The 9,919-nt window shown below is 41.5% G+C and overlaps 1 protein-coding gene across 1 annotated transcript in view; it reads left to right on the top strand.

Moving 5' to 3' along the window:
- Positions 1-3,325: 3,325 nt before the first annotated feature.
- Positions 3,326-9,919, top strand: part of plcg1 (phospholipase C, gamma 1) — a 36,270-nt gene continuing 29,676 nt past the window's right edge. The window contains exons 1-2 of the mRNA XM_080853543.1: positions 3,326-3,471; positions 4,174-4,460. Coding sequence (XP_080709669.1) covers positions 4,238-4,460 — 223 coding nt within the window. The 5' untranslated portion in view covers positions 3,326-3,471; positions 4,174-4,237. The remainder of the gene's footprint in view (positions 3,472-4,173; positions 4,461-9,919) is intronic.

The raw sequence follows: 9,919 nt of genomic DNA, 5'->3' as shown, positions 1-9,919 counted from the left end.
ATGTACATTTTTAGTGTTAATGATTTCACCATGTGTGTGTCTTCACAAGAAAAGAATGGGTGTGTGTGTTGGGGGGGGGGGGTCATGGGAAAACTGGGAGGGGTCAGTTAGGTAAAGAGCAGAAAAAAACTACAAAGGGTTCACTGAGATCACCCTATTTACAGTTCAGCGGGTATCGACATAACTTTATTTGCCTCGGAGGGGAAGTATCTGCCTAAATGACTGATTTAGTGATACCAGGTGACGTGTCTGCTATCAAGCTTTTAATGATGCACAGCTATTATGTTTGCTGTATAATTTATGAGCCTTTCACACCTTCTGAAGCTACTCTGTGTTGTCGTCTTGCTGTACCCATCAGATGAACTCTATATTTTCATAGAAAAGTGGAAAAATAACAAGTGACAATAACTCCTTACAAGACTGCACCCACACGCCTTTGTCTGTGAGAGAGCGCTTGGTCAAAGCCGTGTGTGTGTGGCGCTGCGAGGATCCTCTGTGGCCAGTGTGAGCTGGGGACTGGTAGCTCAGCCACAGGCCTGAACGGTGGGGATGAGTAAGAGAAGGCAATGGAACTTGGCCGTGTGACAAGCAGACTGAATGTGCATTTCCTACCACGTGGCTATTATTTTATTTTTTATTTTATTTATGTTTTTTTTTTGCTTCACATGTTCTATCAGGGAACATTGGATTTCTTATTTTATGTTATGTTTTTCTCTCCGATATGCCTTCACATGTGATAAAAGATGGAATCATCTAAAACTTAAATGGTCATTCTGGCACAAGGTGTGCCCATATGCTGTTTTATTCCTTTCTGATTATTTGCTGTTATCCTACCTTAATCACCCAGGTCCTCACCTAAAGACTGTTTCATAGCATACGACTATCTCTTTATGAACTCTCTCTCGTCCCATAATTGTCAAACAACTAGTGTGTGAGGGATATGAATTTGCCAAAATACAAGAAAACACCCAGAATTATGATATCTACCATTAAGTTAATATTTTGGATGTTTATTTTTTTGTATCTGTATGGAATTGTAAAGCAATTATCCTTTACTCTGAAGGCTTTTCAGTGTGAATACCGAGATCCTGCACTTATTTCGGCATAGGAAAGTATTATTGTAGGATGCTAATGTTAATGTTTTTAACCCTATAGCCTTAGTACAACACTTGTTTCGTTTGTATTCCATTTTTTGACACTTTAGGTTATTTAAAAATAAAAATGAACCCATGACTCCCATAAATTCCATGACTCATTTCAACTTCATTATTTCAGTCGGGATGCACACACTCTCCAATCAACTTATGACATACTGCACTTGCTGCTGTGCAGTTGTGACTAACACTGTAGTAAATAATGGGACACTTAAGTCAAAAGAGCAACCTTTTCAGCTGCTCTCTAACAGTTTTGGCATCAGACTTTATTCCATCAACCAGTGTCATCAGGTGATCATCCACATTCAGGGCACACATGTGCCAAACTACGTCCATCCTGATACAGATTGGTGTGCTCTGTCTGACCTTCTCTTGACCTGGATGCAGTAAGAGGCCACTGGCATCTTTGGAAGTGACATCATCAGAGATGTGACTGCTGTATCTGCATACATTTGAAAAGACCATCTTATGGTTTCATGTTCATTTGTCAAAACATTTTAAATTGTATATGATTTGCATTAGTAATATCGTATCACCCTGTCTGGTTGATATTGTTTGCCCTTGTGCAATTTGATACAGTCCTCCATTTTCACATGCAGTCTAGTATGCTTACTCTAATGTAACAAGTGCCTAGACCAAGATCTGCATAGGGCCCTGTCCTGTCCTTTCCTGATCAGTTAGAGCAGCTTTGATCAGGGGGAACAAAACTAGTGGAGGCAAGTACCATTTAGAGCCATTTAAATCATACAACATTTTATATGAGCTACTGGTTGTGTGAATAAAATACAAGGCAATAATCTCCAGAAAAAATCTGATGAAAGGTTGTTCAAATGCTTAAGAGTGTTAAAGATAATCAATATTAAAAGAAAATCACAAAACCAATGTAACGTTTTTGCTGAATATCTACAATTCTGTTCTTGTTAGTCATGTCGTATGTATATAAATGCTGGTGGGTGAATTAAAGTTTTTCATGAAGTATAGTCAAAAATCCTGTTTTCCCTTATATTGTTGTTCAGCTGATGCTGAATTTTAGGCAACCGTAGAACCTAAGAAACAAATCTAACCCATGGAGAACCGATGGTTCACACGATGTTTGCAGTATGCTGGACATTCACAGACATTAACTTTTTGACTTACGTGATACACTTGACCCTACAGGGCCCCTATGTTCTGTCCATTGCGTGACGTACCACCTTGAATGTTATTTATAAAGAACTATGAGTAAACTATGTTTTTATGAGCCTTTATGACTCCCTCATAGTTTAGCTCTGTTGTGTAGCCTAATGACGAAACCCTTCATAGAGTCGAAACAGTTTACAGTTGGCAAGGGTGTCAGTAGGCCCTGCTAGTTTAGTGTGGATAAAAGGGACCGTTTTGCAGAATGCTGCAGTGAACTTTACAAGGTGCAAGGTGGTTTGAGGTTACTGAGGTGAGAATAATGTTCAGACAGCTGTTTCGATTTCAAGCATATTTTACTGTGGGAAGACATACCAACTGTAGCATAGCCTCCCCTCTCTACTATACTGACTATACTGTATAGCCTCCCCTCTCTACTTTACTGACTGTACTGTCTGCCCCATCTTCCATATTTAATACCATCACATTTGATTAGAATGGAGGTCTCAAAGAACAATCTCTGAGAATGCAGTTTTCAAGTAAGAGCTGTTAACTTGACATCTCAAACAAACACACTGATACAACAGGAGAGCTTAGAAGAAAGATCGTTTTATAGGGTAACCTTATTCATTTACTATCAGCTGCAGTTATGGCACATGTACATTGTATGTACCTTTATTTTTGTATGTCAAGTGCACGTCTGTATCCTTGCCACAGACGACAAAAGCCTTCAATATCACAACTGCAGTACATAAATAGACCTACACTACAACACATTTACAAGGCCACCTAACAGGTTTAGTGTAACATAGTTGCCCCACAAGCTAATTATGAAATCATACAATGTTGCGCACGGGCGGAAAGTCAGACCTGTGTCTTTAAGAGGCCGCTCTATCCAATGCTTTGTTGTACAGAAGGGGTCGGTTGGGGGAAGGGCCGCAGCAGCCGTGTCTGACTAACTTGCATATGGCCAACTCGATGGAGGATTGCTACAGCAGGACGCCAAGGGAAAAACCACAAGGCTTTTCTCTGGACTGAGACGCATTATCTCCATCGCACGATGATATAATCATCGAGAAAAGGGGGAAGACTTCAGGACAGCCGAAGTTGGGTCCAGAGATGTGCGGGGCCGAGATTGCAGCGTTACGACGTGTTGTTCTGCTTCTGTTGTGTCCGAGCGTGCCAGTTGCATTTTGAGACGGTAAGGCAAAGGGTACAAGAAAGACGACTGAATTATTGTAGGCTGTACCTGACTTGCTTGCTGTAAAATCAGCCATACTTCCCTCCGCTCTCAAACGCTTCAGCGTTAGCGCCCCTGGAAAATGTAGCCACGTTTCTGTATGATGCGTATTGTCATCTGCTTGGTAAAAAAAATCACAGATATTTGGATACATATGTTGATTGTAGAATTGCGCTAGGGCAGTCAGAGGAAAGAAACTTTATGGGATGGCTTAACCACTTGGGAAGGAAATAAATTCCTATTAGCAACTAGCCCAGTCATAGTGGCCTTCGCCTGTAATCTACTTAAATGTACAACAGATTACAGTTAAAATCCACGGATTGAGTTGTTTACTTATTATCTTCGTGGGAAATCCATTGCATTGAGGGTACCCAATCTTGTTTCCTGAAAACGATCTGAGATCTTTTTGAACCTGGCTCATTATCCCAGATTAGTTTTTGTGGCTTTTATTTACCTCTAATGGTCAGTATTTATATTATTGCAAATTGACACATCATAAGAGCGCGTAGATATCTTGCATATCGCTTCATACTTAATTATGAACTGTTTTATTCACGTTTGAATACTCACATTGGCCTTTCCCATATTTTCAAATATTCTCATTGTGTTGTGAAATATGTTTGATTCTCCAAAGATTATGAGACGATCGCATTATTTTTCCAGGTGTCCACCACAGGCCCAGGAGGCAGTAAATTGTTCTAAAGGAAAAGGACAACAAACAAGGGAAATGACCATGGCAGGAGCCGCTGGCTTCTTCTCCAACGGACCTGTTCCATGGACGGTCACCGACACAGAAATGACTAACCTATACCGAGATTTGGAACTAGGGACCGTGCTGACATTATTTTATTCTAAAAAGTCTCAACGCCCAGAGAGAAGGACGTTTCAAGTGAAGCTTGAGACCCGACAGATTATTTGGACAAGGGGCACAGACAAGATTGAAGGAGAAAGTGAGTATGGCTTCAGAAAGTGAACATTCGAGGAAACAAATGTTGGCAGTTGCTGACACCTTTTTTTATAGGTGTAAGAATTATAGGTGAAATTTTGGTTTTGTGTGGCAGTTGTTTTCCCTTGTAGACTACATAGCAGTTTCTAAAAGAGTAAAGTGGGCATATCGAGGGTGAATGCCACCTGTCAGGTCTACCCTATTCGTTATGTTAAAATCATAATTGCTACGTTTACGCAGAGTTTGTCATAGTGTATCTAAAAGAGCTTACGTTAGATGATGCTGAGGTGGTTTGTACCTGCTTTGTAGGTGGGGACTTTTAATTGCAGACTGATACGAGGATGTTTTTGTAGTGTTTATTAGGCCGTTATCCATAGGTGGTATATGTTGTTGTTGTTAAAGACAACGGTCCTTTTGCTGCTAGCATAGTTGACCAGGTGAGGCGAATCATTGCCTCCTCCACCTACAGAAACTGTTGAGTCAAAACACTGATATGTGCTAAGAACTGACAAAAGAACGAGGCCCGTGTTTAGCCAATTTGGCTTGGTGCACAATCACGCAACCTACTGACATGTTTAGAGTTTTACACCAGGCCCGTTTACATCCTGTAAGCACAAATGTGTAGTGCTGTACAGTTTGTCATATAGCTTCCCTATGCAGAGCTGGTTTATATCAAACAATCTTCTGATGAGCCTACAATCTTTGGGTCTGGCGTGCGGCAGGATGCCTCCGCGCACAGCTGCACTCTGCTCCGGATGCAGCACAGAGGCGCAGGAAAAAAAGGGCTAAACGATTTTGTCGGTAATCTTCTCTCTGAAGATGGGTTCGTACATGTGAGCTCACAGCAGTCACTTGATACGCAGAGCAGCATAGGTGATATCGGCAAATGCTGTACTGCTCGCGGCACAAAAATAGCACCGAGTCGGGCTTTTAACGGGAATGTAGAGGAGATATGGCCCTCTCCATATTCCCCAGTTTGTCGTCAGTGACGGGGTTTGAAATTATCTATGGTTGGTGTAGGCCTCAAGAACCGAACTGTTAGACCATTTTTTTTGTGTGTGTGTGGCGATATTGTGTTTCACTTTCTGACCGCGATGGTGAGAGAATTTAGTGATTTTTAGACCAGTCCCCAATACAAATAGGCTATTGCAATGAATGGAGTTGCCATCAGTGAGATGAGGATTATTAGTATTTTACATTTGCTGTCTCGGTTAATAATTAATCACAACCCATTTGTGTAACCTACCTTCCAGAAAATAAAATATACTGTTCAAGTGCATTCTTTACAAATGAATATAATATGCTCAATATCTATAGGTTTATCCCCAAAGCAAACTTTCAAGGTGCCCGATGTTCAGATCACTTTTGTCTCTAAATGAAACATATTCTTAGAGATATAAAATATATGTTTAACTGTCCCGTATACTAGAGCTTGGGATAGCAGTAAGGTAAACACAGGGACAAGTATTAATATCTCATATGTGTTGGGGAAATGGCCTTTGCCAGAACCTGAAGGCTATTGTACATTGTCCCTCTAGCCTAACACAGAGGTTTCTGGTCATCTGTTGGTGTCTGAGGGCTCCTGAGTAATGGTGAGGAGAGACGGAAGAGTAGCCATCATTACAGGTCACTGTTACATTATGTTTGAAATATTTGAGATTTGTATTGTCTTTGGCTCTCTCTCCTTCTCATTCCAAGCATCACTCTGGCCAGACTTGCAGAAAAGATTTTAATGTCAAGAGTGCAGAAACACTTCCAGAATCTTCTACAGCCTCTCACACTGTTGTCAGAAAACGACTCTCTGTGAAGACGCCGTGGATTTTCCAAATGGGTTTCTTTGCCCCCATGCCTTGTTTGTGTCTGGGCCATGGGCTGCATCCTGGGGCAGATGTTGTGTTGTTTCAGGGTCTACCTACTTTGTTCTACTCGGCTAGCTGGCTGTGCTGAGAGGTTTGCGTGAGGGAGTCGAGCTATTTTTTCAAAGTTGTATTTTCAGGCTAGTTGCATACCCTTGGCGGGAAGGAAAAAAAAAAGCATGCTTATATTATGAAGGAAATACGCAAGAATAACTGGCAAGAGTAAGTGAAGACAAAAGACTAAGCACTTCGGCTAAGTGCTGCAGAGGCCTGGGAATTTTGGGGAACACCTGCCTTTAATCATGAAATATATATACAGCCGCGGAAAAAATTAAGAGACCACTTCAAAATTATCAGTTTCTCTGGTTTTACTATTTATTGGTATGTGTTAAAGTAAAATGTACATTTTAGTTTTATTCTATAACCTACTGGCAACATTCCTACCAAATTTCAAATAAAAATATTGTCATTTAGATCATTTATTTGCAGAAAAATGACAATTGGTCAAAATAGCAAAAAAGATGCAGTGTCTTCAGATCTCGAATAATGCAAAGAAAACAAGCTCATATTCATTTTTAAACTACACAATACTAATGCTTACACTTAGGAAGAGTTCAGAAATCAATATTTGGTGGAAAAACCTTGATTTGAAATCACAACTTTCATGTGTCTTGGCATGCTCTCCACCAGTCTTTCACATTGCCGTTGGGTGACTTTATGCTACTCCTGGCGCAAGAATTCAAGCAGCTCGGCTTCTTTTCATGGCTTGTGACCATCCATCTTCCTCTTGATCACATTTCAGAGGTTTTTGATGGGCTTCAGGTCTCGAAATTGGGCTGGCCATGACAGGGTCCTGATCTGGTGGTACTCCATCCACACCTTTACTGGCCTGGCTGTGTGGCATGGAGCATTGCCCTGCTGGAAAAAACATTTCTCAGAGTTGGGGAACATTGTCAGAGCTAAAGGAAGCAAGTTTTTCTTCCGGGACAACGTTGTACTTTGCCTGGCTGAGGTTTGTAAAAGACCATAAGGATTGAAAAAAGCGGACTGGAGGGTCTTCTAGTTCGTCTTCTCTGATGAGTCCAATTTTCAGCTTTGCCCAACACATGGTCGTCTGATGGTTAGACGGAGACCTGGAGAGGCCTACAAGCCAGAGAGTCTTGCACCTACTGTGAAATCGGACTCATCAGAGAAGACGAACTTAGAAGAACCTCCAGTCCGCTTTTTCAATCCTTATGGTCTTTTACAAACCTCAGCCAGGCAAAGTACAACGTTGTCCCGGAAGAAAAACTTGCTTCCTTTTGCTCTGACAATGTTCCCCAACTCTGAAAAGTGTTTTTTCCAGCAGGGCAATGCTCCATGCCACACAGCCAGGCCAGTAAAGGTGTGGATGGAGTACCACCAGATCAGGACCCTGTCATTGCCAGCCCAATTTCGAGACCTGAATCCCATAAAAAACCTCTGAAATGTGATCAAGAGGAAGATGGATGGTCACAAGCCATGAAAAGAAGCCGAGCTGCTTGAATTCTTGCGCCAGGAGTAGCATAAAGTCACCCAACGGCAATGTGAAAGACTGGTGGAGAGCATGCCAAGACACATGAAAGTTGTGATTTTAAATCAAGGTTATTCCACCAAATATTGATTTCTGAACTCTTCCTAAGTGTAAGCATTAGTATTGTGTAGTTTAAAAATGAATATGAGCTTGTTTTCTTTGCATTATTCGAGATCTGAAGACACTGCATCAATTTTGCTATTTTGACCAATTGTCATTTTTCTGCAAATAAATGATCTAAATGACAATATTTTTATTTGAAATTTGGTAGGAATGTTGCCAGTAGGTTATAGAATAAAACTAAAATGTACATTTTACTTTAACACATACCAATAAATAGTAAAACCAGAGAAACTGATAATTTTGAAGTGGTCTCTTAATTTTTTCCGCGGCTGTATATATACTGTGTGTGTGTGTGTGTGTGTGTGTGTGTGTGTGTGTGAAACCATGTGTGTGAGACCGTGTGTTTGGTTTTCTGGTTTTGACAGTTATATTTGTATGAATTACACGTTCCTGCTACAAAAGGGGTAGGGGTTGTGGAGGGCCGGGGGGGGGGGGGGGGGGGTCATTCTGTAATACTGTAGTTTACTGGTGTGAGTCTCCTACGTTTCCCCCACCCCCATCAGCTTGGACCTGAATGTCACAGCGTTCCTCTTTTAAGCGTCTGATCCCTGCTCGAATGAGAAGCCTCAAGAGTTGATTTATTTGGTATAATTGTAAAACGCCACTGAATGAGGAAGTGTACGCTAATATAGGACGTGGAATAGGCTACTTGTCACACAGATGAGGTCATTTGGATGTGAATGCAAAGGAGAAGTGAAAAAAATCACATCAGCAGGGTTCTTTATCTGAACAGGTCGCATTAACAATCAACAAATCATCCTTTGACATGTGGTTGATGGAACTGGTCCAGATCAGGAGATGGGTTGAAGAGTCTGGTCAGGTTCAATTCAGGTTTAGTTGACCATTAAAGTTGTGTGTGCTATTAGTTTCACCGCTCTTGATAGTTTGTGGACGCTCACATAGTGGACCCATGTTTCAATACTATTCAGAAATATCATGCAGTGTATACTGAAATGGGACTGGCTGATTAATCAGGAAATCAATCCCTTTTCACTCTGTCCTGTGGTTGTAAAGTAACCCTTTGCAATTCCTCCTAAAGAGGACCAGTGCCTTTACTGATGTATTGTATTTGAATTTTGGATTATTAAACTTGTTGAAATTAATTGTTCTTTTGCGTTGTACATTTGGGGAATGAAGTGAAGAGAAGGCTTTTTCTGTGCCACCCTTAACTTGCACTTTAATTGTCAATCAGATGAGATCAAATGGTCCTGGAATATAACCCCATCGAGACAGCTCTGAGTCTATACTTACTCTGAGTCTATACTACTATTTTTTTTCTTGGGAAAAGTATAGGCTCTACCCAGTACTAGGATGTGCCACTCCTTTAGAATAAGAATGCCTTCAAAGTCCACAAACACAGAGGAAAAACAAATACTATTTCAGCAGGGAACATTCTGTTAAACCTTCTGTTTGTCTTTGCCAGCAGGCTTTGGTGTCTGAGAGGGTTGTGTCAGGGTTTTTATTGTCTTTTCTTTTTTTTGTGTGTTCTACATACATTAAGTATGTTATTGTGTGTTCGGTGTGCACTTGTGTGACAGGAAGAGTTTAAGCCACCCACTTCAGTCTTGTGTTTCCTGTAGCCCCAGCATGGAGTGGACAGGCCGTTAGGTTCAGTGGCGCACCACTAGCTAGGATCCTCCTCTCGTGGAGGGAGCTGGGCTCTCTGTGCCTGTCAGGTGTGGGCCCGGACTACATCCAGTTCTGATCCGGTTCAATGTCTGAGTTGGATGCTGTCGTGGTGTGTGGGGGTCATAGTGAAGTGTGGCATGGACTCTGAACTTGTCTGATTGCCAAACTCCTTTGTTTGACCTGTGACTACCTCCCCCTCCCCACGCCAGACTTTGTGATGAACTTGGTACAAGAAGCAGGGTGTTCAATCCGTGGTGTGTAGAGGCATGCACTTCTCAGGTTGTTGTTTAGGAGCAATAAGGT

Source organism: Sprattus sprattus, assembly GCF_963457725.1.
Source record: "Sprattus sprattus genome assembly, chromosome: 16".
NCBI classification, from domain to species: domain Eukaryota; kingdom Metazoa; phylum Chordata; class Actinopteri; order Clupeiformes; family Clupeidae; genus Sprattus; species Sprattus sprattus.
Note: the sequence above shows the minus strand (reverse complement) of the source record. Positions and strands in the feature narration are given on the sequence as shown.